Genomic DNA, 26,689 nt, shown 5'->3' on the forward strand with positions numbered 1-26,689 from the left:
AATGATTTTAATATATTATATGTCTGTTTTTATTTTCACAGTGCACTCGGGAAGTCATCATGGCATTGATTCCTACATGGATAGAAGTCCTTTCCAAATTCCATACCTGTGTTGTTCCTATAATGATATTAAGCCTTATCTCTATAGCATCTATAAATTTAACATGCATACGTGCTTTATGATGGAGTCTATATCTCTGCATAGATAGAACTGTTTGTTTGGATTAGTAGCAATGGCTTTAATAATATATATATTTTTTTTCCATGCAAAAGTGCTTTTGGTTTATATGGATCTAGTATGGGTCTATGAACTTTGAAATCTATGAATAGGGGTTGTTCCCTATAATAAGGGAGAATACTAGACCTTGAATAAACTATAATTATAAGCAAAAGTGATTCGGTAGGCTACTACATGTATTCCAGTATTGGTATCCAGAGTTTACACTCCACGCATGCGCGGATAGGATGCTTGTGAGGGGTGGTGAGGATGATGTCATCAGCAGTAGGGGGGCACGGATGACGTCTCATCACATGGTCTTTTGGCACCTAGCTCCGTGTGGAAGCCGGATGGTCCGGCAGGACACACTATCAACCTTTGGGTATACCCCATTGATGCGCCGGTATGGCGCGCTTCAGGGGCGGAGAATAGACTAGTGCTTTAGATGGAAGAGATCACGGAGAGGCGTCATTGGTGACGTGTCGTCACATGACTCTGTGATTGATCGGATGACGTCGCCCATGCAAGATCATGTGATCCGGTAGAGGATCATGGAAAATGGACATGTGACCCGCCGGAGGATCATCGGAAACGGACATGCATTGAGAATACAGGAAGATGCCAGTTCAGTCCATGGAGGTTGCCATGATGCCTTCACGAGTGCAGGTGATCTGATTTGTGTAATTATGTGATGTATGGTGATTGGCTAACTATGTAATTTGAGCACTATATATATGATTGTTGTTAATGCATTATGTATACTTGACAAAGATTCGTTGAATTGAAACGTCGTGTCTTTGTTCTGGGAGGAATAAAGAGGATTATCTGCTTGCACCAGAAACTGCTGCCGGTGCTACTATTTATTGGACTGTTTATACGGTGGCCTGAATTGGATCCGGACGACGGTGGGCATAGCAGGGACTCTGTCTGGCCCTAATGGGCAGAGGATGTGTTGTTGACATAATAATTATATATGTAGCAGCAGTATAGCCAGACCCCTGTAACATTTAAGTGGCAGCAGTATAGGCAGACCCCTGTAACTTTCTTGTAGCAGAGGTATAGGCAGGCAGACCCCAGTAAAATTTCTGTAGTAACAGTATAGGCCCAGTCCTCGGTAAAGAATTAAGGAGGCTGACTCCCAGTACGCCGCCCATGTTGGAGTTGGTATTCCGCTATTGCTCTACGCTGCTCATACAGCCTGGTCAACATGTGGAGCATAGAATTCCACCGTGTGGGCACGTCGCACAGCAGTCGGTGCTCTGGCAGATTAAACCGATGTTGCAGGGTCCGCAGGGTGGCAGTGTCCATGTTGGACTTGTGGAAATGTGCACAGACGCGGCGCACCTTGCCGAGCAGGTCAGACAAGTATGGGTAGTTTTTCAGAAACCGCTGAACCACCAGATTGAAGACGTAGGCCAGGCATGGCATGTGTGTGAGGCTGCCAAGCGGCAGAGCTGCCACCAGGTTACGTCCGTTGTCACACACGACCATGCCCGGTTGGAGGCTCAGCGGCGAAAGCCAGAAGTTGGTCTGCTCTGTCAGACCCTGCAACAGCTCGAGGGCCGTGTGCCTCTTGTCACCTAGGCTGAGTAGTTTCAGCACGGCCTGCTGACGCTTGCCCACCGCTGTGCTGCCGCGCCACACCGACTGCTGCCGACATGCTGCTCACATTTCTTAATTGAGAGGTAGAGGTTGCGTAGGAGGAGGGGGAGGGTTTAGAGGAGGTGGCATAGACCACCGCAGATATCAGAACCGAGGAAGGACCAGCTATTCTGGATGTGAGTAGGACGTGTGCGGTCCCAGGCTCTGACTCGGTCCCAGCCTCCACCAAATTCACCCAATGTGCCATCAGGGAGATATAGTGGCCCTGCCCGCCAGTACTTGTCCACGTGTCCGTGGTTAAGTGGACCTTCCCAGTAACCGCGTTGGTGAGGGCATGATGTTGCGGGAGACGTGCTGGTGTAGGGCTGAGACGGCACACCGGGAAAAATAGTGGCGACTGGGGACCGAGTAGCGTGGGACCGCCAGTGCCATCATGTTTTTGAAAGCCTCCGTTTCCACAAGCCTATACGGCAGCATCTCCAGGCTGATAAATTTGGCAATGTGCAGGTTTAAAGCTTGAGCATGCGGGTGCATGGCGGCGTATTTGCACTTTTGCTCCAACGCTTGCGCTAGCAACAGCTGGACGCTGCGCTGAGAGACATTGATGGATGGGGTCGAGGACAGCGGAGGTGAGGGTGTGGGTGCAGGCCGGGAGGCGCTTGTGCCTGTGTCCTGAGAGGGGGGTTGCATCTGAGTGGCAGGTTGGGGCATAGGGGGAGAGGCAGTGGTGCAAACCAGGTGGGGTCAGTCACCTCATCGTCCAGCGGCTCTTCCTCCAAATCCTCTGTGCGCTCCTCCCTCGGACTTACTGCCCTTACTATTACCTCACTGATAGACAACTGTGTCTCATCATCATCGTCCTTCTCACCCACTGAAAGCTCTTGAGACAGTTGCCGTAAGTCCCCAGCCTCATCACCCGGACCCCGGGAACTTTCCAAAGGCTGGCCATCGGTCACGACAAACTCCTCAGGTGAGAGACGAGCCATTTTTTCCCAATCAAGGCTCCCCTGGGAGTCTGCCTGCTCATCAGAATGTGTCATTTTCATGGAGTGAGGAGGCTGGGAGGAAGGAGGAGCAGCAGCCAGAGGATTCAGAGTTGCAGCAGTGGACGGAGTAGAAGACTGGGTGGTCGATACATTGCTGGATGCATTTTCTGCCATCCACGACAGGACCTGCTCACACTACTCTGTTTGTAATAAAGGTCTACCACGTGGACCCAAAAATTGGGATATGAAGCTTGGGACCCCAGAAACTTGCCTCTCTCCTCAGCCGGCTGCGATTCACCTGGACCAGAAACTTGGCCTGTGCCCACACCCTTACTTGGACCTCCGCGTCCCCGCCTGCTTCCACGTCCTCTAGCCCTACCCCTACCCCTTAGCCGTACGCTGTGCGTGAAGTTGACGACAGACACAGAGCGGTGTAAAAAATTATGGAATTATTGGCGTACAGTTGGAGGCTGACAGCGGTAATGTAACGCAAAGTGCAGCCAGAAAAAAATATGCAAGGCTGCAAACAGGCCTAGCTGGGTAACAGTGAAGCACTACAACTCCCAGCAACCGCGCTGTAAAGGACCGTTGGGGTTCTTGTAGACAGGATTCTACACTAGCACTGTCCCTGCCTCACCAGCGCCGTCCCTATACTCTGTATAATTGACTGCAGACTGAGAACGCTATAGCTGTAATCGCCTGCACAGCCCGAGATGAAAAAAAATGTTTTGGGTGCACTACTGCTCCCAGCTTGCCACAACAGTAATGCACACAGTCAGATGTGGCCCTAAGAAGGACCGTTGGGGTTCTTGTAGACTGGATCCTACACTAACACTTTCCCTATCTCGTCAGCGGCACTTTCCCTGATCTCTGCCAGCATGTGTCTGAGGCGAGCCGCGGGCGGGACCGCTTTAAGTACTCGGTGGTCACTTGATCTCGCCAGCCACTCACTGCAGGGGGGTGGGATAGGGCTGATGAACGTCACAGGAGGTAGTTGTAATGCCTGGCCTGCATTTCTATTGGCCAGAAAATGGCGCTAAACATGCAGGGAAGGAAATGGAATTGACTCGAATACTGTGTGGTACTCGTCTCGAGTAACGAGCATCTCGAACACCCTAATGCTTGAACGAGCATCAAGCTCGGACGAGTGTGCTCGCTCATCTCTAGTATCTACCTGTATTTCTCAGCATTTATAGCACCTTTATTTGTGACAAAATCCCCAACTCCATTTGCAGAACTGCAGCCCAAATATGGCAAAGAACCTCCCCCATAATCCATTGCTGCTTGTGTAGTGGCCCAAAGTTAATGTGTTTGTCTTGTGCCTTTGTATTCTCAGTGTCTTCAATGTGTATGCATGTATGAAGAGTATTGCACCTCTGCAGCACTGAATGGATTAATGTCTGGGTTATGTCTGAAAAATGTATCTCATTGTGTGTCATAAATCAAAGAGAAAAGATTGGGACAGCGCCTCTTGTGTATCTGGATAGTATTGTGGTTAATTACACACAAAAGAGTAGAGAAGATGTGCGGTAGTCACAGCTAGAAAGGGGAAACCCTGTCCCGGGAAGGGGAGATCAAAAGAGAGCATGCATGGAGAATGGTCTGGGGGGTGGATGACTTCCAGAGGTAATTGCAGAGAACAAGTGAAAAAGACTCCTGCGCTCAGGGGACCCCGTAGTGTACCAAAGGTGACTAACTCGAATGGGATCAGGAGAGTCCGTGAAGTGGAAAGGAAGATGGAGCTCTCGATCGTGCAATAAAATATATTTAATACACAGAGATCAGAACGTTGTTGTGTGTCATGTGATCGTGTAATATGTATGTGCTTGCAATGATGGCGTGCAAGTCAGTCCAAGGCAAGGGGAGTCAGTGTAAGTCTTGCCAAAATCTAAGTCAGTTGAAGTCTTGGGAGGAGTGAGCCTTTTAGTGAGTAGGAGAAACTGCCTCATCCTACTAAGATCCCAAAGATGGAAGTGGCTGAGCGATAGAGTAATGTCTGTCCTGCAAACAAATCACCCAGGCCTCCTCGGTGCTAAAATGGACAACTGAGAAAGAGTGAGATGAACCGCCAAGCAGCACTAAGTGTGACTTCTAAACGTGAGTGTATACCAGTAGAGAGCTGGAGTGAGAGTAAAGAAAGTCGCCGGGAACAGAATCCCACAGATAACTGGGACTGTGGACTTGTCTGCCATCCTGTGAATCCTCCGTCACACCACTGTTCTGTCTATACTGGTGTCCTGCTGGCTGATGTAAAGTTTGTGGATGGTAACAGTTTATTGAAGTAAACGAGCCAACCGTTCCTGGGTTTGCTCAGAAATTACCCCTGTGTGTGGACTATTTATTTTCAATGTCTGAATTCACCTCAGAGGTGGCGTCATGAGTGACAAAAAGAACTCTAAGGTTTAGGTTTTCCCAGTGAAACTCCCCCAGCAATAACTGGGTCGGATCCTGTGCTACCCCCAGGGGAGGAGATGGTAGATCCATGTGACAAGGCCTCAATCTACCCCGCTATCTCCTCGGCTGTGGGGTTGCTCCTCGAACACTACATTTGCAGACAATCATGATCATACAGCCCTTCAGAGAACAAATTGCCTTCTGTTACAACCAAATATTTCACATTTTGACTTATCAGGCCAGAAGATCTGCTGCCATTTTTCTTCATCCCGGTACCTATGTTTTTGTACATAGTTGAGTCACTTGGCCTTTTTCTATGTCAAAGGTATGGCTTTTTGGCTGCAATTCTTCTATGAAGGCCACTTCTGGCCAGACTTATAGATGGGTGTACCTGGGTCCTACTGGTTTCTGCAAGTTCTAAGCTAATGGCACTGCTATACATCTTTTGATTTAAAAGGGGAGGAAGCATCATGTGTCTTTCATCTGCTGTGTCTATGGTCCTCAATATTGTTTATTTCTTTGTGCTTCTTCAAGAGAACTTGAACAGTACATCTTGAAACCTCATCTACTTTGAAATTTTTGCCTGGAAGAAACTTTGCGGATGCAGTATGACTACTTTGTGTCTTGTCGCTGTGCTGAATCTTGCCATTTTGTATGACCCGTGAAATGAAACTGTCTTCCACAACCTCTCCTTTTTAGCAGAATTTGACTGCTCCTCACCTAGTTTTAAGCCACCTACACAGCTAGTTCTGTTCTGGTTAATGACTTTATTTCAACCTACATATGAATACAATGATCATTATCACCTGTTTGGTATAATTGGTCAATCATACACCTTACTATAATCCTACAAAATCCCTGACTTTGTGCAGGTGTACCTAGAAGAATTGATGCCATTTTGAAGGTAAAGGGCGGTCACACCGAATGTTGATGTTGTTTACATTTCTCTTTTGTTGAGTAACTTAGCATTTTGTTAATTGATAAAAATAAATGATTAACACTTCTATTTTTTTTTAAAGCATTCCTACTTTGCAGCAATTTTTTTACACTTTCCTAAAATTTCAGCACAGTACTGTGTATGGTCTTTGTTCTTTCTTACTTAAGCCACAGCCCCTTGTCATCCAAGTCTACTCCCTGCACAGCTCCACAGCTCCCATCCTGCAAATGGCGTCTGATAGAGGAGCATGTGAAGCAATCCCGTCCATCAGTGTCTTTCACATAGGCGCACTGCAACTACATTAGTTTCCTTCCTGGATGCAGGTCCTGGACAAGTTGATGGATGGATCTCACATCATGTGCCCCTCCATAAGTGGCTATTTGCAGAATAAGAGCAGCAGGGTTGTCCAGGGAGAAGACTTGGATGGCAAGAGGGGGCGGTGTCAGTAAGAAAGAAAACCATAATTTTGGAAGACTATAAAGTAGTAAGTTGCTAATATCCGCTGTATTGATTCTATCTTAGGTGGACAACTGCTTTGAGCAATCTGAGCTCCAGAAATAACCGAACAGAGCAAATGGAAAGGGGTTGTCATTAACATACCTTTCTATGTAGAACCAGGTTGAATATTTGTGTGATTGCCTAGTAGCCACATAGAACATGATTAGGTATCTCGTTACCCTGGTTATGGAGTGGGGGCTGCATTCAGACGAACGTATATCAGCTCGGTTTTCACGCCGAGCCGATATAGGTTGTCCTCGTATGCAGGAGGGGGGGGGGAGGATGGAAGAGCCAGGAGCAGGAACTGAGCTCCCGCCCCCTCTCTGCCTCCTCTCCGCCCCTCTGCACTATTTGCATCCTCCCCCCCCCCTGCACATGAGGACGACGTATATCGGCTCGGCGTGAAAACCGAGCCGATATACGTTCGTGGGAATGCACCCTAAGTCTGTGTTCACACGGAAGATCGCAACCCGTAAAAAAACGATACAACTTTTCATGACTTTTTCTTGCGTTTTTTTTTGCTTTAGTGTAATTTCCATCTGTTTTTCACAAGCATAAAAAAGGCATACAAGTACGGGCTCTGCAGTTCCTGGCCCTCCTATTTTTTTATGGTTCCTATGGTTACATGCAATAAAATCAGATCGTATTCGCATCATAAAAGCACAATCTATTTTCTTTAATGCAACCATTGACTTGAATGCCCAATTTTTGCTAAAAAAAAGCTGACAAAAATAAGACATGCTGTGTTTTTTTTCCCATTCGGAGTGTCTGTAAAAAAAAAAGTGACTATCCCCATACAAATCTATGTGTTCTATTTCTGTGTAAATTCAGTCACATTTTTTTTTTTTAAATTGCACGGAAAAATTACCTGCGTGAATGCAGCCTAAGAGCTTATTCAGATGGCCGTATTTACGTCGGTATTTAGTCCCGTAAAAAAATTGCACAAAAATCGCGACCATGCTATGCATTGGATTCCAATGTATTCATTCAGAAGAACGATTTTTGGCATGTAAAAAATCACACCGGAAAAATAGCGCATACACGACCGTTTTCGGTTTAAAATTTTACACGCGTCGTGAAAATATAGGTCTTGCCCTATCTTTTGCCGAAATAAGCAGCAATCTCCCATAGACTTCTATGGAAGCTGGGAAAAAAGGAAAGGGGAGGGAGTCACGCTGCGTCCAACGCTGGGAAAAGAATACAGCTCACCCTAATTAGGCATTATTGGTCATTCCGGGGATTTCTGCCAATCGCTGCTTTTCAACACTTTTTTGCCTATATGCAGCAGCTCTCCGAGCGAATGGCATGAAGTACGTGAATGATGATGGGGACTCGATCGCGGCAAATCTTCATTCATGCGAACAGAAAAATGCATACGGTCGTGTGAAGGAGTCCTAAAGATGTATTCACATGGGCAAGTGCGATTCTGGTCTGTGAAAAACTGACCGTTTTTCTTGCAATTTTCATGTGTTTGCTACGCGTTTTTTTTTCAACTGCAATGTACATCCCTTTTACATCTGTTTTTCACGAGCGTTTCTCAATACTTGGCGCATCCTGTTCTTATATGTGGTCCTCATAGGAACATGCGTGAAAACCGCATCACAAGTGCATGCAAATCTCATGGCAAGCAATTACAATCCGTTTTTTACTCTCCCTTAGAAAGTAATGGACAATTCTTGAATAAGAATCGCAAAAAATAGGACCTGCAGCGATTTTTTAAAACTCAGACTCTCAGAGAAAAATTACTTGTGTGATTTAACCCATTCCATTAGATGGATTGCTTGCCCGTGCGAGTTCTGTGGATCTCAGAATCAGACAGAACTCGCATTGGAAAATTGCCCGCGGGAAAACAGCTTGACGCTAACAAATGCCTCATTTTGGAGAAGAAGACAATTAACGATATGCAAAGAATTTAACGGTTTATAAGTCCGAGGTGAAATATTCTTGGTCTGAGCTTCTCAGAGGAGGCATGAGGATATATAGAACCTAACCGCTCTATTGAAGAATTCTTTACTCTGACCGAGTCTCAGTTACTGCTGGCGCAGGGCTGAGGAATCTAGGAGTCACAGTAATGGGACAAGTATTAATATATCAGAAGGACATGAACTTGTGTACTTATCAAAAGGGCACAACATGCATTCCACAACTCAACCACGAGCATAACAAGAAGGGTGGGAACTGCTAGGAAAACAAGCAAGGGTTGCAGGAGAGCCATCCAAGGGCCTATATAGAATACATATGGAGGTATAATATAATTCAACAATATTGCATCCATAGAGTACTACAAGCCCCAACATGACCGACCACTGGACATGACATAATACAATTCTACTATACTATAACATTCAACTGTAGTGGCCCAGAGTGTGGCCCCCCCACAGCACTTAGTTAACTATCTCATATAATGTGTGTATGTATGTCTGCATGGATTGTTAAGTGTGTTCACCTGTGTGTATTGGCCTTGTCTGGGTCATCCGTACGTCATGTCTGGTGTCTTCTCTGTCAAACCTAAGTGTGACCCAGTGTGATTCATCCTAACCCACTCTGTGTCCTGTCAATCACCTCCTTAACTAGCCTTGGGATTGGGTACTGGGGACTTCCTTTAGCTCAGGACTGGGGTAGGGGAAATTATATGAAAGGCCAGGTATTGGGTGTGGGCGTTGGGGGGGGGGTCGAGAGAAAGAAGGGAGTGGATAGAAAGAGTAGGTAGAGAGAAAGCATGAAGGAGAGAGTCTAGGGGAGTTGAGGGGAAAGTCAAGCCCCGGAGGAATCAAGTTAAGCCTGAGCTCAAGGTAAGTCTGAGCTTATGTCAGGTCCAGCTTAACTGAGGCTGAATCTTATCAAGCAGAGCCTCGGGGAAAGCAAGTGTAGTGGCCTAGAGTTAGGGACTCTCTAGTTTTGTGTTTATCTACCCCATATGGATTTGTTCTTGTGCATTCGTGTGTGTTTGTGTCTATGTGGTGGTTGGTTTTTGTGTCATTGGAGGTGAACTTTAGGAGTAAATGTCTTGTGTTGGTGTCACCAATCTTGGTGGTGTCCACGTACCCTGCTCCCAAACCTGCTGTGTGTGATGTCATTGGTAGAACGGTTGGGGGCGGAGTATCGTTATTGAGAAGGGAGTAGGAGAGATGTGGTCTGAGAAGGAGGACTTGGGAGCTGGAGGCTGAGGCTCTGATATTTCTGCCTGGGTTAGACCCAAATTTAGCTTTGATATGCGTCCACCCGATGGCACCTGTAGTTCTCGGAGTAGGTGGAGTTTGCTGCACACTCCCCTGGTTAACTACAGATTAAAACCACAGTACCAATGCCGATACTGCAAGTCGAAGTACAAGTCTGGCATGAGTGTTTTGCCCCCTGAATGTCGTTAGGTCAGCGAGGAAAGGACGTGAATTGTGAGAGAAGACTGTTCGTGTTTTTCTCTCTGCTTCAGGAGTGCTCTCCCCAGAACCACCCACCAGATAACTGGGACTGTTGACACCGGTATCCCAGGAAAGGAGTGTTTGTCTAATGCAAGGGTGTCGGAAGGAAAAGGAAAGGAAAAGTTGCCAGTAATATTGCACTTGAGACTGTTGCAGTAATGTACTTGGAAAATCAAAGTTGGAAATATTCAGTAAAAATCGTGTGCTCTCTGGGAAGCCCACGATAATTCCTCCATTCCTCCACAAATAAGCCCCCCGTGCAACATTCAGATAACTTAGACTGGCAGTTTCATCTACCCAAAGAGAGAGAGAGAGTTAAGGAATTAAAAACTGTTATTACGTGACTCTGCAAAGTACTGTTGAAGTTTCTACTGCATGCTAAAGTTGTTCAATGAATGTCATCCTTATCAACCATCAAGAGATAGTAAAACTGTGTGCCTCAGGCTTTACAAAGACTAATTGGCTTGGACTCTTTATTCTTTCACTACACTATACTCAGAGTCACTAGCATCATATCTAACAGTCACCATTGTTGTTATGAGTTATCCCTGTGAAATCTGCCAACTGCGTGGGCCACCATGTGATGCAGAGTAGCCACCACTGTGACATAGCCTGAGGAAGGAAAAACCCAATCGAGCTACATCTGCCTACTTCAGCTTGTTGCACAGCCCCAATTCCCAAAAAGTTGGGACACTGTGTAACATATAAATAAATGTTAAAAAATAAATGTAATGATTCGGAAATCTCATCTAATCATATTTTATTCACAATAGAACACAGAATACATATCAGAGGGGAAAATGGAGACATTTTCCCATTCCATTTTTAAAAAATGAATCATTTAGAAATTGGTGGCACCAACACATCTCACAAAAGTTAGGACGGGGTAACAAAGATTGGAAAGTAAGCAGTACTAATGAAAAACAGCTGGAAAATGATTTTTCTACTACGTTACATGACTTTGTATAAAAAGAACCCATTAGAGAGGCAGAGTCTCTCAGAAGCAAAGATAGTCAGAGGTTCATCAATCTGTGATAAACTGCATCTACACATTGTAGAACAATTTCAGAAAAATGTTCTTTGATGTAAAATTGCAAACACTTTAAATATCCCACCATCTATAGTATATAAAATCATCAAAAGACTCAGAGAATCTAGAGCAATTCATGTGCACAAGGGACAAGGCCGACAGTCAATATTGGATGCTCAAGATCTACAGGACCTCAGGCAGCCCTGCATTAAAAACAGGCATGATTCTGTAATGCAAGGCACTGCATGGGCTCAGGAATACTTCCAGAAATAATTGTTTGTGAACAAAAATGCAGGTTAAAGCCATATATCAACACAATCCAGAAATGCCAGCGTCTTTTCTGGGCCACAGCTCAATTAAAATGGACTGAGGCAAAATGGAAAACTACTGTCAGATTAATCAAAATTGGAAAGTTTCTAGAAGCCACAGACACCGTGTCTTGTGGACTCAAGAGAAGAGGGACCATCTAGCTTGTTATAAGTGCTCAGTTCAAAAGCCTGCATCTCTGATGGTATAGGGTTGCATTAGTGTCTATGTTATGGGGGCAGTTTACACCTCTTGAAAGGCACTATCAATGCTGAACAGTATATAGAGGTTTTAGTACAATATATGCTTCTATTCAGACAACGTCTCTTTCAGGGAAGGCCTTGCATATTTTAGCAAGACAACACTAAGCCCGGTTTCACATGGCTGAGAAAATTGCACGAGGTTTGTGCGTTGTGAGGCACACACATATTAACCCTATTCATTTGAATGGGAGTGATGTTTTCCTGAATAGTACCGCTATGCAATGCTTTGCAGGGAAACAAATCACAGCATGTCCTATTTTTCTACAGTTTTGCCCATTGTTTTCAATGGGGTCAGCGGTAGCAGCACCAGCCCCATTGAAAGCAATGGGAGACCTCTGTGACCCTCTGTCATGGCTGTGACAGCTGCAATGGGAATTCCCTTCATCCGCACAGTAATGAAAGGCTGTTTTCACATGAATGGCAAGTGCAATATTGGTCCGTGATTCATGGCCCGATATCGCCCTCACCCATGTGAAGTTAGCCTCATACTGCATCCATTACAATAGCATGGCTTCGCAGAAGAAGAGTCCAGGTGCTGTACTGGCCACCTGCAGTCCAGACCTTTCACCAATAGAAAACATTTGGCGCATTATGAAACGAAAAATCTGTTGAGCAGCTAAAATCGCACATCGCACAAAAATGGGAGAACATTCATCTCCCAAAACTCCAGCAATTGGTCTTCTCAGTTCCTAGACATTTACAGACAGTTGTAAAAAGGAGAATTTGATGTATGGATGTTTTCTAAATGGTTTGGCGATTATGTGCTGTTTTAGATTATTTTATGCAAGGTTTGTTATAAAAAAGTTTGTTGAAAGAGGTCATGTGACCTCACGAGGTGTAGGGGAGACATTATCACATCACCCATCACCTGTATCACCCCTAATGGAACACATTTGCGTTGCAAATGGAAGACATGTTTAGTCTGCTTGTCATGTCAGATGCCGGGGTGACGTCACACCTACACCTGGCGCCCCGGGCCAACAGGATCCCAGCTAGGGTAACCACGCGGCTGGTGCCATTACTTTTTTTTTACTGGCCCTATTACAGGCCGGTATTTTCAGAGCCTGCACTGCCCCCTAGCACTGGTTAACTCTCCCCCGGCAGGGGAAACACAGACCTGCAGAGCCGACTGCTTCCAGGGCCTCCGATGATGTCCTGTCATGTGTTAACCTGTGTGGGAGGAGTCAGGGATCACATGACCACAGGGGCTAAGTAATTGTAGGATTCTGCAGTGGTGGTAGGACTCTGCAGCTGTGTGTGTGTGTGTTGGAGCTGTGGGGTTCTGGATGGATGGAGTGAGTGAGTGGAGTTGTGTGTGTGATGTGTGTGGGGGTCAGAATGGATGTAGTGGAGCTGTGTGTGTGATCTGTGGGGGTCAGGATGATGTAGTAGAGCTGTGTGTGATGTGTGTGGGGGTCAGGATGGATGAAGTGGAGCTGTGTGTGTGATGTGTGTGTGTGGGGGGGTCAGATTGGATGTAGTGGAGCTGTGTGTGATGTGTGGGGGGGTCAGAATGGATGTAGTGGGGCTGTGTGTGATGTCTGGGGATCAGGATGGATGTAGCAGAGCTGTGTGTGTGTGATGTGTGGGGATTATGATGGGTGTAGCGGAGCTGTGTGTGTGATGTGTGGGGATCAGGATGGATGTAGGGGAGCTGTGTGTGATGTCTGGGGATCAGGATGGATGTAGGGGAGCTGTGTGTGATGTCTGGGGATCAGGATGGCTGTAGCGGAGCTGTGTGTGTAGGGGTCAGGATTGATGTAGAAGAGCTGTGTGTGATGTTTGGGGACCAGGGTGGAGGTAGCAGCACTGTGTGTGGTGTCAGGGAATCAGGATGGATGTAGTGGAGTTGTGTCTGTGCGGTGTGTGGGGGTCAGGATGGATGTCCAGCCAGTGCTGCAGTGACAGTGTCAGTAGCTGAGGAATAGAGCGGAGCAGCAGTGCATGCGGCATGAAGTATGAACCATGTACTGCATGTAACCTTGTATGTTTAGGTGGTATACATTATACCAGCTGTACATATAATTACATACAGGACATACCAACCTTATATCAGCATCACTATATACAGGGGAGGTATTTCTCCTGTATATAGTGATATGGACCATGCTAGGAAAACCTTAGTATCTCCTGTATATAATTGTATATGTGTAGATTTTATGTGATGTGAGCGTCTGCAGCGTGTACTCACGAGTAGATGATGTGTGAATCACACTAAACGTCATCTAGTTGCGAGAACACGTCGGTCTGGATCCCGCACATGCGCACAGCCGCTGGACGGGATCCAGGAGATAAAGGAGGAAAAAAATGCTGCGATAAGCCACGCCCCAAGTCACGCCCCGACTAGTCCCTTTATAACCATGGTGGGTATTTTTTCGGGACAAAAGTGGCAACCCTAATCCCAGCAGATGGGAAGCTAGCCTGTGGAATCTTTTCAGGTGAGCTTCTGAACAACATCTACTATAAATTCCTTCATTCACTGTATTGCTATATCCTCGATAAAGGCATATGTTTACCCTGTAGTGCATTGCATCTTAAACCTTACCCTAAATGGAAATAAAGAGCTCCTAGAAACCATAGCTGGACCACTAACAGATTCTTGTGCCAGAGGGAGGCGTTTTTTTCCAAATTTAAGTATGAGGAGATCCCTCCACCTTTCCAAGTAAGTGGCGTAATAATTTCCTTGTATTTTCACCGCATGAGCACAAAAAGGTTTGTTTCTAACCAATTTCTTGTATTTGTACGACCACTCTTATAATTTGGGGGGCCTCTTTCCTTTTTTTTCTGCTCTCGATACCCATGGATCATCTGTGGAATTGAAAGAGCATTTGCCAGGACTCTGACTATATAACCAGACTATTATAGTCATTTATTGTGCTCAAGGCACTGTCCTCCTGCTGTGATTCCTTCTGATATGTTCTATGTTCTACTGAGAATAACATATGGTTAGATAAGATTTCCAAATCATTACATTTTTTTTCTTTACATTTGCTTACATGTTACACAAGTCCAAACCTTTTGGGAATTGGGGTATATATAGAGCACTACAACCACCAACATGACCGACCACAGGAGATGACCATAACACAATTCTATTATACACTATACATGACCTACTACAAGCCTGTATTATCCTTTGTTTGCGCTCTGTAATCATGTGATATCTCATTTTTCATCTCTTTTATGGTTGAGATGTATTCGCTCCATATCTAAATATACATGATTAACAGAACAGACGGCCACTGGGTGTGGCTACTCCTGCCATGTATAATTCGATATGCCTGGCTATGACCCAACGTTCTGCTGGCAGCGGCCCCTGTCATCTGTCTGCTATGCCTACTACCAACCTATGATGCTTCAAATACAGCCCAGGCTTCCACCAGCTCAAAAACAAAGATAAGGCGTTAAATTGTCAATTAAACCCCTAACGATGCGCGATTGTCTCACGTCCGCCGTGTCTAGTTGTGGGGAAGCTCGTCAATAAGGGATTCCATCGGCGCATTGGATAGGGGTTGTTATTCTTAGCTACACACCCGGGGAATGGGAAGTATGCAGAAATCCAAGGCCAAGGGCCAAATCACGGCAGAGCCGGGGGCTTCGTACTAGGAGCTGCTTGAGTCATCCAAGGCCGGCCTCACACGAGCATTAGTGTAATTGCACACAAGTTTGCATAAAGTTTTGTGGTATGAACGAGGCTTTTTTGCCTCGTTGCCTGGGATCTTTTTTCACACATTTTTTTTGCGTATTGCGCAGGCATTTGTGCACCCCCATTACTCATATGACCTTATAGACACGGCCTATTTTGGGCTTAAGGGCGCAACGATTTTTGGCGGATTTTCATCTCCATTTTTCAAAAGTCATAACTTTTTTATTTCTCCGTCGATGCGGCCGTATAAGGGCTTGTTTTTTGCGTGGCGAACTGTAGTTTTTATCGGCATCATTTTTGGGTACATTGACTATATTGTAAAACTTTTTTTTTTTTTTTATGATAGCAGGAAGAGAAAACGCATCGATTCTGCCATAGATTGTTGGGGTTTTTCTTTACAGCGTTAATCATGCAGCATAAATGGTACAATACATTTTTTCTGCGGGTCGTAACGGTTACAACGATACCAAAATTCTTATGTTTTTTTTAGCTTTTTCCACTTTTCTGCACTAAAACCCTTTTTTTGGAAACCTTTTTTTTCTAAATCACTGCATTTAAAGTCCTGTAAATTTTTTATTTTTCTATGTACGAAGCTCTGTGAGGGCTCATTTTTTGCAAGACGAGTTGTAGTTGTTATTGGTGTCATTTTGGGGTACTTATGGCTTTTTTGATCACTTTTATTGTGTTTTTAGGGAGGCAAAATGCTAAAAATTAGCATTTTGCCTCAGTTTTTTAGCATTTTTTTGTGCTTTTTTTACATGCAAAATAAAAGGCATGTGCCACTTATTGTATGGACATGACGATGCCAAATATGTGGGGTTTTATTTTTATTTTTTTACCTTTTTTACGCTAATATGAGAAAAAGCACAAAAAAAGTTTTTTTGTACATTTTTATTGTCTATTTTTTACACTATTTGTGTCCCTCTGGGAGACTTACATTACAGCACCGATGATCGCTATGATAAGGCATTGCAGGACTTCTGTCCTGCAATGCCTTGTCGCTTATTACAGCGATCACAGGCATTATGATCTCGTGGTATCCCCAGGACGTAAGTTTACGTCCTGTTGTGGGAAGTGCCCCGCTGCTAGAATGGAAACTTACTCCCTGGAGTGGGAAGATGTTAACAAGCCCCATAGACACCAGGAAAAAAAGCACTGCGAATTTCGCTATGAAAAAAGAACGGTAGTGAGTATGCACCCTCAGGCAAAGAGTTTCATTGTCTCACTGCTCTTACAGTAAAGAACCCCCTTCTATGTTGGTGATGTAACCTTCTTTTCTCTAGCTGTAGAGGGAGCCCCTTGTTACAGTCACAGTCCTGGGTATAAATAGATGATGGGAGAGATTTCTGTATTATTCCTGATATATCTATATATAGTTATTAGGTCGCCCCTCAGCCATCTTTTTTCTAAACTTAATAACCCCTACTTTGATAACCTCTCTGGGTATTGCAGTCTGCCCATTCCATTTATTACTTTAGATGCCCGCCTTTGTACACGCTCAAGCTCTGATATCCACTTCTTGAGTACCGGTGCCCAAAACTGTCCACAAAAGTCGATGTGTGGTCTGACCAGTGACTTGTAAAGAGGAAGAACAATGTTCTCATCATGCACCCCTAGACCTGTTTTGATGTGCCCCATGAAACTATTTTCCTTGGCAGCAGCTGCCTGACACTGGTTGCTCCAGTTAAGCTCACAGTTAACTAAAATCCCCAAGTCCTTCTCCATATCAGTGTTCCCCAGGGGTTTCCCATTTAGTGTGTAATGGTGACATGTATTTCGCTGCCCGTGTGCAGAACCTTAAATTTATCAGTGTCAGGGCTCCCACCCACTGGTGTTTTTTTCTCCACTGCGATGCAATTCTAAAGTTAAAGTCTCGCATCGCAGTGCTAGAAAAATGCAGGAAGATATCCCAAAATCGCTGGAATATCGCTGCAACATCGCCAGTCTCTTCAATGGGGCCAGCGGCAGCAGCGCTAGCCCCATTGAAAAGATATGGAGAATGCCGCGGACTTCTGCCACAGCTGTGACTGATGTCACAGCTGTGGCAGGAGTTTCCTTCATCCCTGCGGGGACCGCGGGGATGAAGGAATCCTCTGTCACAGCTGTGACAGCTGTGGCAGAAGTCCGCGGCATGCTGTCCCATTGCTTTAAATGGGATCGGCACTGCTGCCGATCCCATTGAAAGCAGTGGTTTCTGACAAGCCCTGCAGAATGATTATCGGAGGAGGGCTTGAAATATAAGCCCTTCCTTGATAATCATAAAAAAGTGGTTAAAAAAATAATAAAAAAGTTACTCACCTCTCCTGCTGTCAGCCGCGTCCTCCAGCTGGCTCCCCGGCACTGCTACTGAGCTATTTCAGCAGACCAGGATTTAAAAATCCCCGCCTCCTGAAAGGGCTGTGCAGATTGGCTGAGGGCTTAGCCAATGACAGATAGCTCTTAGCTATTCATTCATGAATAGCTAAGATATTGCTATTCATGAATGAACAGCTAAGAGATATCTGTCATTGACTGAGCACTCAGCCAATAGCTAAACAGTAGCTGCTATATGCTGAGCCCTCAGCCAATCTGCACAGCCTTTTCAGGAGGCGGGGATTTTTAAATCCCCGTCTGCTGAAAGGGCTCAGTAGCAGTGCCGGGGAGCTAGCCAGCCAATGGGATAGCATGCTGCGGACTTCTGGCACAGCAGGGATGAAGGAAACTCCTGCCACAGATGTGACAGCTGTCACAGCTGTGGCACAGAAGTCCGCGGCATTCTTCATATCTTTTCAATGGGGCTAGCGCTGCTGCCGCTGGCCCCATTGAAAAGACTGTCACGGCGATATCGCAGCGATTTTCTCGCACTGCTCTGCGAGAGTTTTCACTTACTCTCGCAGCGCAGTGGAGAAAAAAACTCTAGTGGGTGGGAGCCCTCACACTTCATTTGTTACTCTTCTACTTCCAACTTATCCAGATCCATTTGTTACCGCATTCTGTTTTCTCTTGTGTTATTTTACATATTTTTGTATCTACTACAAATATTGATATTTTACTGTACAATCCCTTCACAGTGTCGTTAATTATTATGTTGAAAAGAATCGGTTCCACGAGTATCGGAGACCCCTCCAATACTGCCCCCTGTGGTAACCCACTAGTATCGGTGACTCCCCCCAGTCCAGTCTAGAACTTACCTCCTCGTAGTAGCTGATCAAGTTAGTGTGACAGGAGCGGTCTCTCATAAACCCATGCTGATATGGATACATCTGTTTCCCTTGAGGTCCTCCAGGATAGCATCTCTTAGAAACCCTTCAAACATCTTACCCACAATAGAAGTCAGACTTACTGATCTGTAGTTTCCAGGTTTAGTTTTTGACCACTTTTTGAATATTGTTACCACACTGGCTATGTGCCAATCCAGTGGAGCAGACCCCGTCACTATAGAGTCCTTAAATATGAGAAACAATAGAGTGTCTATCCCATTACTTAATTCCCTTAGAACCTGGGGGTGTATGCCGTCAGGATCCAGTTATTTCTGTACTTTAATCTTTTTAAGATGGCTCTACGCATCTTCCTGGGTTAAACTGGTGACATTTAGTTAATAAAGATATGACACGTTTCAACTTCGAGTCTCACAGACCTATCACATCACTTTCTGTGGCCCATGACGGGGTCCAGACACAGAAGTACCAGCACTTGACAGGGCATGATGCCAGCACAGGGAACAGGCGCCATCTTGGAATCTGAGCACCCGAGCACCTGCACACCGCTCTGTTCAGTATCCTACAGGTGGTGGCACAGCTCTGATAGCCCTACCCAGGTATCATAACCACCCCCCAAGGTAGGAAGCTCGGTGCTAAAAGAGGTGAAAAGGGAGAGACACCATCATAGTGCATAGACCTCCGTAGCCTTATTAAGGGGTTGTTACATTTAGGGCTCATTCACATGAGCGTATGAAGTTTCGGTCAATAAAATATGCAGCGTTTTCACGGACCACAACTGTGTGTATTTACTATGTACTTGGACCTTCTTTTTTACATTTTTTTTGTGCGTATTCTCTGTGATTCTCACGTGCGCAAAAAAAAAGCAAGAAGGTTGCATAGATTTCTCCTGCCTTTATGCGAAAATATGCAGTTAATACACATTTATCACTGTATATACACGATCCCATTGGCATTGTTGGACTGCTTCGGCTTGTAATATGTCCAAAATAGGAAATTCTGTAATTTTTTTTTCACAAGTGTGAAATAGACAAATAAAAAAGATGTCTGAAGATCCCAATGCAAATCAATGTTGTTCAAGCTGTTCGTATTGCACACTTTAACAATATGTACATAATAGAGAGCGGAGTATGCCTTTGTGAATAAGCCCTTGTAAATAGCCCTTTGAAGGCAACCATAAGGCTGATGTGGCCCTCGGTGAAAATTAGTTTGACACACCTGATATAAAGAATAAGGAATTTTTGGATTGTGGAAAGTGATGTTTTTCGCCAATGGCCATTGGAATGTAATAGTTGAATCTGAGTTTGAACCTTTTTGCCGCTTCCATTGCTGCAGATTCACATAGAATCTGCATCAATAAGGGGTGACAATATGGGCGACAAAATCACATGATTTTCTCATGATGCAACAGTACTACAAATTGCATGTATGTGAAGCCCATGCTTTCCATACAATTGAATTGCTGTCATTGGTTTATTGAGTGCTGCAGTAATTGGCTAACCACTGTGCCTGAGAACCAATCAGAGCCAGCGCTTCCTGGAGGCGGAGCTTTTAAAACCCCACACCAGGTAGTGCTGGCTGAAGACTAGAAACAAGTCTGCTGGAGCTATGGAGGAGAAGTTTGGCAGAGTGGACAGCGCATGTTAGGTAATGTATTAGATATTTTTTTCTTAACTTTGTAGCAGCACAAACTCACGATATCGCAACGGAAAAACACAGGGATATCGCACAGAACAGAGCTACAATATCTCTGCGACTTTCTCGTGGCAATATTGCTGTCACCCATGTGAAAGAGGCCTAAGGAACATGTCACTTAGTTTTTTTTTTGCAAAACAGGGAACAGTGGGACATGGAAACCACCTGGATTTTAGTTTACAGTATAGAGTCCGTATTGAGATTCTGCTTGCAATTTACGCCATGTGAATGTGCCCCGATAGGGTTTATGTTGATGTCTGATGGACCGATGTCACAAATACTGATAGAATTCAAACCAGCTGAGAAATCGGCACAAAAGTGAGTCATTTCTAGGGAATTATTAGTATGAAGTATTGATCTTGTGTTGAGATCTTCTGCTCTCTATCTCTGCCTCTCCAAGTTCCTTCTATCAGCCACTCAGTTCTGCTGCACCAGTTGGTCATGTGAAAAAGTTTGTCATCAAGGCCAGACTAGAGGACAAAAGGTAAGATGAGCTTTGTAGGGACTTCTACTAGGGTTGACATCAGAAAGCCATTGGAGTTCAAGAAGAAAGATACGGTGGTACAGCTCTGCTTCAAGGATATCAGGTGTCTTTATTGATACACTACTCCTAATAGCAATCCCCCACAAAGCTTGTGTAGTAGTCCTATGACTGGAGGTGAGCTCCGAGGTTGGCACTGCTTACTACACGTAACTCGATGAGCGTACTAGGGTTGCCTAAACTTACCCTTCTGCGGGTTTCTTTTAAGACAGGAGGCCTGTACTTCTCTGTGATTACAGCTGTCTAGTGCTCTCTTATTTGAAGCCTTAAAGGGGTTGTCCAGGATCCTACACTGTCTAGCTTGGTTGGGGGGCTTCCATATAAAATAAATAGCTATTGCTTATTCAATAATTCCAGTACCTCTACAGTGCCTATATTCCAATGCTTCCAGCTGGGCTCTGTTTATCTGTAGCCAGTGGTGTAATGAGCCCCCCTCTGTGCCCCTTCACATCCAGAACTCTAGCCAGCACAGGACAGACTTTATCTCCTACTCCTGCTGCTGACTGACAGCTGACACAGCCTGCAAAACATAGCCTGACTCCTCCCCTGTCTCAGGGTCTCAGTGACGTAAGTGCTGGAGACAGGATGAAAGTCATTCAGCAAAGTGAGTAGGAAATAAATCGTGGGGGCATAGAGGGGGCACTATTAGAATGTGGGGGACAGAGGGGGCACTATTATAATGTAAAATAAGTCTTATTGGTGATCTTGGCTCAGATAGAGAAGAAAAGCGAAAACAAACATCACCAATCAGTTTAGACATCACCTGTGATCGCTGGAGGTAACTGCACTGTATCACTGTCTAGAACTGGCACTGTATCTGACTATTATACAGTATGGTGAATGCATTATTTAGTGGGATACCCTGGCCCTTATTTGCCGTTGGAGGTCAAGTGTTAAGGTTGTGCTTCTGGGACTTGTGGTTCTACAGGTTTCCTTATGCACACCTGCACAGGTAGGGGTTAATTGAGCTGGCTGGGTGTGATATTGTCCACCAGCCAGTCCCCCTTGTCTGTGGCAGATAAATATTAGCAAACTTTTATGAGATTTTAGTGCTTTACTGTTTTACTATGTGTTGAAGTGTCTCTCTCCTTCCCTGAAGACGGTCTGGACGCCTGTAGCCCCATCTGCACCACATAAAGACCCCCTTTTCCCTTCCCTTTTACAGGTGCCGTCTCCAGATGTCTTATGTCTTGTGTGTGTGTGTGTTAGATGGGTGATGCCTGACTTTCTATTCCCCTTGTGTGAGGTCACTTAGACTGGCTATGGTTTACCCTCGGTATGCATGTGAGTTCTGGGTGGGGTTCCTGTTATATGTTGTATGCACAACCTGGTATGTAGGTGTGAACAGTGACGTGTGTGGTATGTCTGTGCAAGTGGCCACACATGTGCTTTTTGTGCAGTCCTGTTCTATGTGGTTTGTGTTACTCTGTATGTTGGTGTGAACAGTGACGTGTTTTGTATGTCTGTGCAGGTGGCCAAACATGTGCTCTATGTGCAGTCCTGTTCTGTGTTCAGAGTGTGTGAACAGTGTTGTGTCCTATGTGTGTTTAGTGCATCTCTCCAGGTTCCTAATCAGGGATAGCCAGGTCCCAGATAAATACAGTGAGGCCGACTTTGTCGAGACAATCACCCCGCTTTTAGGCAGGGGTTCCCCACTTTCCCTGATTAGTAAGGGACAGGGGTCCTTCCATCTAGCTTGTAGAGGTGTAGTTTGAAGTGCAAATACTATGTAACTGTGTTTGTGGGTTTTAAATGGACATACTTGCGTCTGTTCTGAGGAGTGGCGCTTTAGTGCGCCCAACGGACGTAACATCAAGTGCCTAGGGCAGTGATGGCAAACCTTTTAGAGACCGAGTGCCCAAACTGCAACCCAAAACCCACTTGTTTATCACAAAGTGCCAACATATCAGGGGCGGGGCTTATCACTACATATGATTTTACCATCGTCATTCTAAAAAGGACAGGGCCGCTTCAAAACAGACAGCGTGCAGATTTTGACTGCTTTTTGGATGCAGAAATACTGCAGGATGAACTCAGTGGAAATTTCTGTCGCAAATTCTGCAGCATTTCTGCATCCAAAAAGCAGTCAAAATCTGCACTCTGTCTATTTTGAAACAGCCCTGCCCATTTCCGACATATGTAAACATACCGCAGCGGTAATAGTGACCCCCCCCAGCGGCCCTAGCAATAATAGTGGCACTCCCTCCAGTGATAATAGTAACCCCCCCAGCGATAATGGTGCCCCCCACAGCGGCCCCCAGTAGTGCTGGTGACATCCCACAGCGGCCCCCAGTAGTAATGGTGACACCCCACAACGTACCCCAGTAGTGATGGTGACACCCCAGAGTGACCCCCAGTAGTAATGCTGACACCCCACAGTGGCCCCCAGTAGTAATAGTGACACCCCACAGCGGTATTCACTTACGTGGTGAGCGGCCGACGGCGACGCGTGCCAGCAGGGAGGGCTCTGTGTGCCGCCTCTGGCACGCATGCCATAGGTTCACCACCACTGGCCTACGGTGATTAAGGTGAAGGGTAATAGCAACATCCGCACCAGAACCTTTGCACCAGGACTCATGAGCCTAGCTGCAACGGACACAGATTGTGGATGTGACATCATCGCTGCGGAACGGTGATGTATTGACTCTTTGGAATAGCTTTTTTTTGGTGATTACCTCCTTCGACTAGACTAGTGCTATCTCAGATGGTTTTACCAGGATCATTTATCTTGTGGCTTCTTCAGTAGCTTGTGGGTTTACAGTCCTTCTGAGGCTAGCAGCTGCCACCGCTCATCTTGCCACCAGACAGCAGCTTGTCCTCACACTTTACATGAAGCTCACACAGAAAAACAATAACCCACATCATCAACCACGCAGAATGAAGTTATCCATGCACTATTATAGATGACTTACGTCATATAGTACATACAGAGCTGGAGACTATAACAGTACATTGCTGACATCATAGTCTGCAATTAACGATGATGATGAAAGCTATAAAAAAAACGAAAGACAAACTTTTTCTCCACTATAAAAGTCTATGTAAATGTACGGAGCCGGAGCTGCAAAGAGAGATGTAGCAGAGCTGTTGTATAATATCATGCATTACCTGCAGTATTAGGGTATTGCGATGATAATTAACGCAGTTCGGATAGCTCTGCCCTTATAATTTAACCTATGTGTTTAATACAAGTCCCCTCACACTGGATGCCATCGCTCGGGTACTGGAGCCGTCGTATGTCCCCTGCTATTTATACCACTCCATACCAGGTCAGTGGTCGTATTACAGCAATCGCCACTACATGTTATATCTATAGAATATCGTCCTTACCTGTAGAAACAATGGCAGCCAGGAGGCAGGTGAGCAGCAGACAGGAGCTCATTGTCATCGCAGTGTCCAGGACTATTATAGGAGCCCAGCTGTAATCTCCGCCGCCTGCACTCTCTTATAGTTCATCCATGGGTGTTGCCAAAACTCGGCAGATGGGATAGGGAGGGGGATGAAAAGACGACGACACGTTCTATTAAGAGCACACAACCAGAGGTTCACGTGTTTATTTTGTTATTATTAACCCTGCTGTGACCGAAAGACATTTCAAAAACATACAAACAATGAAAAAGTTTTTAAATTTTTTTACTAACTAAAGTTAGAAGAGATCGGGAATCGTTGGCGCACATTTACCGGGTGGCTTATTATACCGGTTCCTGGTGTAAATTGGGGCAAAGAAAAGACGCGAAGGATGATGTACAGTAAATTTAGGCTAAAACGTGTGAGTTTTCTCGTCACTTGTTAAATTTAAGTGGTGATAAAAGTGGGCGTGGTCTCGAAGAGAAGTAATTATGGGGCATGGATTTGACTTGTCAACTAATAAGAATCTAGGGGTTAAGGCCTCCTGCAGACGGACAGAATTCTCGCAGCGGGATACGAGCCGTACCACTGCAGTGACCCGCAGCTCACCCGCTCCCGGCGTCTCGCTCCGCTCTGCTATGTGCCAGCTGGCACACAGCTGCACATGCACAGAGCAGAGCCGGCTCGTCAGCGATGACGTTTCTGTGCGAGCCTCTACGAAATAGGACATGCCGCAATTTGTTTACCGCGTGAGTTTTCATGCGGTCAAATCGCGGCAGCCTGCATAGGATTGCATTGTCGAATGCAATCCTATGGCAGCAGGCACGGGCGCAAACTCTGCGGGAAATCCCGCCGTGGAATTTCCGCCCATGTGCTTTCAGCTTAAGGCATTAATAAATATGGTGATAGATGTTTGTTTGCTAATAAGGTTAATACATTCATGCATCAGATTAACCTTTAAAATGATTCACTGACAAAAAATGTTATACATGTTGCCAATCAGTGATTGTTAGAATAGTTACAGGGTGCCGTCAGATGCTGATTGGTTATTGTTATTTCCCATTTGTCTATTTATGATAAAAAAGGAAGTTTTTCCAGAAGAGCTTCCAAGTGTGACTCAACCACATCGCAGTTCTGTCCAAAACTTTTCTCCAGTGCAGCAAACAGATAAATCGCCATACCTGATTGATAAGGCTTTGATACTCTTTGAGTATTATTCAAATTGAACCGAATATGCTATCACAACTCTTCACATTTGGAGAAAATCACCCTAGTGCCTCTCCTTTACTTAGAATGGGGCAAGACAAGTGTAAGTCAATGACCCAGATTTATTAAGACAAGCATTTATTTACAGTGCACCGGGGTAATTTTAGATCCTTGTGGTCTCCACTATTCCCAGTACTTGTCCTTGTGGACTCTGCTACTCCTGTGGGGATTCCCCTCATCACTGAACACTCTGGCAGCATCGTCACAGTGTTCAGTGATAAGGGGTCTGCAGCGGGGATGAAAGAATCCCCTGCCACAGCTGTCACAGAAGACCGCATTGCTATCCCATTGCTTTCAATGGAGCCGGTGCTGCTGCTGCCCCATTGAGAGCAGCAATGATTTTTTTTTTTTGGGGGGGGGGGGGGGCTTTAACTATAAACCCTACCTCGAAAATCATCCCTAGCTGTAGGTAAAAAAAAACTTAACTCACCTGGAAGCACTGTCCGGCTCGTCTCCCCATACCCCACAGTCTTCAATATCGTGGTGGCTGGGGATTGAAAAATCCCCCCCTCCAGAAAGCGCTGCCTCTGATTGGCTGAGTGCTGTGGCCATTTAGAGACAGCGCTTAGCCATTTCATGACAGCTGAGCGCTGCCTCTGATTGATTACAGCACTCAGCCAATCAGAGGCAGCGCTTTCTGGAGGTGAGGATTTTTCAATCCCCGGCAACCAGAATACAGAAGAAGACTGCCATGGACAAGGAGAAGATCCTGACGGTGCTTCTAGGTGAGTTGTTTTTATTTTTTCCTACAGCTAGGGGTAATTTTTGGGGTAGGGTTTATATGTCAAGCCCCTTCCACACACCCAAAAATCATCGCTGCGGGGGTTGCTTTCACCCCATTGCTTTCAATGGGGTGGCAGCAGTGCCAACCCCATTGAAAGCAATAGGATGGCATCGCGGTCCTCTGCCACAGCTGTGACAGCTGTGGCAGGGAATTCTTTCATCCCCTTGGAGACTTCCATCATCACTGAACCCTGTGACAGTGCTGTCACAGTGTTAAGTGATGAGGGCACCTTCGAAGTGCAGCTGCGCTTTTCCCAGCATAGCTGCTCCAGTGAACGAGCATATGAAACTTTTCCCGATGATGGCCTGAACACACTTTTTTGCGCACATATAAAAAGCTTCGTCACTTGCATTTTGCACATCCATGGAGCGTGTTTTTTGTGCACATAGGCGCACAAAAAAATTGCTCGTCTGACCCTGACCGAGCCCTTATTGTGCAAAAGAGAAAAGACATAAAAAATGAAAATCATTTTGGTATCATTGTAATCATATAAACACACTGAAAAAATGTATCATTTATGCTGCATAATTAATGCAGGAAAAAAATGCTGAATTGATAGGT

The 26,689-nt window shown here is 45.4% G+C and overlaps 1 protein-coding gene across 1 annotated transcript in view; it reads right to left on the reverse strand.

Annotated features, from left to right (window-relative positions):
• Window positions 1-24,199, reverse strand: part of LOC136632000 (phospholipase A2 inhibitor NAI-like) — a 61,586-nt gene extending 37,387 nt beyond the window's left edge. The window contains exon 1 of the mRNA XM_066606530.1: window positions 24,061-24,199. Coding sequence (XP_066462627.1) covers window positions 24,061-24,118 — 58 coding nt within the window. The 5' untranslated portion in view covers window positions 24,119-24,199. The remainder of the gene's footprint in view (window positions 1-24,060) is intronic.
• Between the last annotated feature and the right edge of the window lie 2,490 nt (window positions 24,200-26,689).

The sequence above is a fragment of the Eleutherodactylus coqui genome, chromosome 6, assembly GCF_035609145.1.
Source record: "Eleutherodactylus coqui strain aEleCoq1 chromosome 6, aEleCoq1.hap1, whole genome shotgun sequence".
Taxonomy (NCBI): Eukaryota; Metazoa; Chordata; class Amphibia; order Anura; family Eleutherodactylidae; genus Eleutherodactylus; species Eleutherodactylus coqui.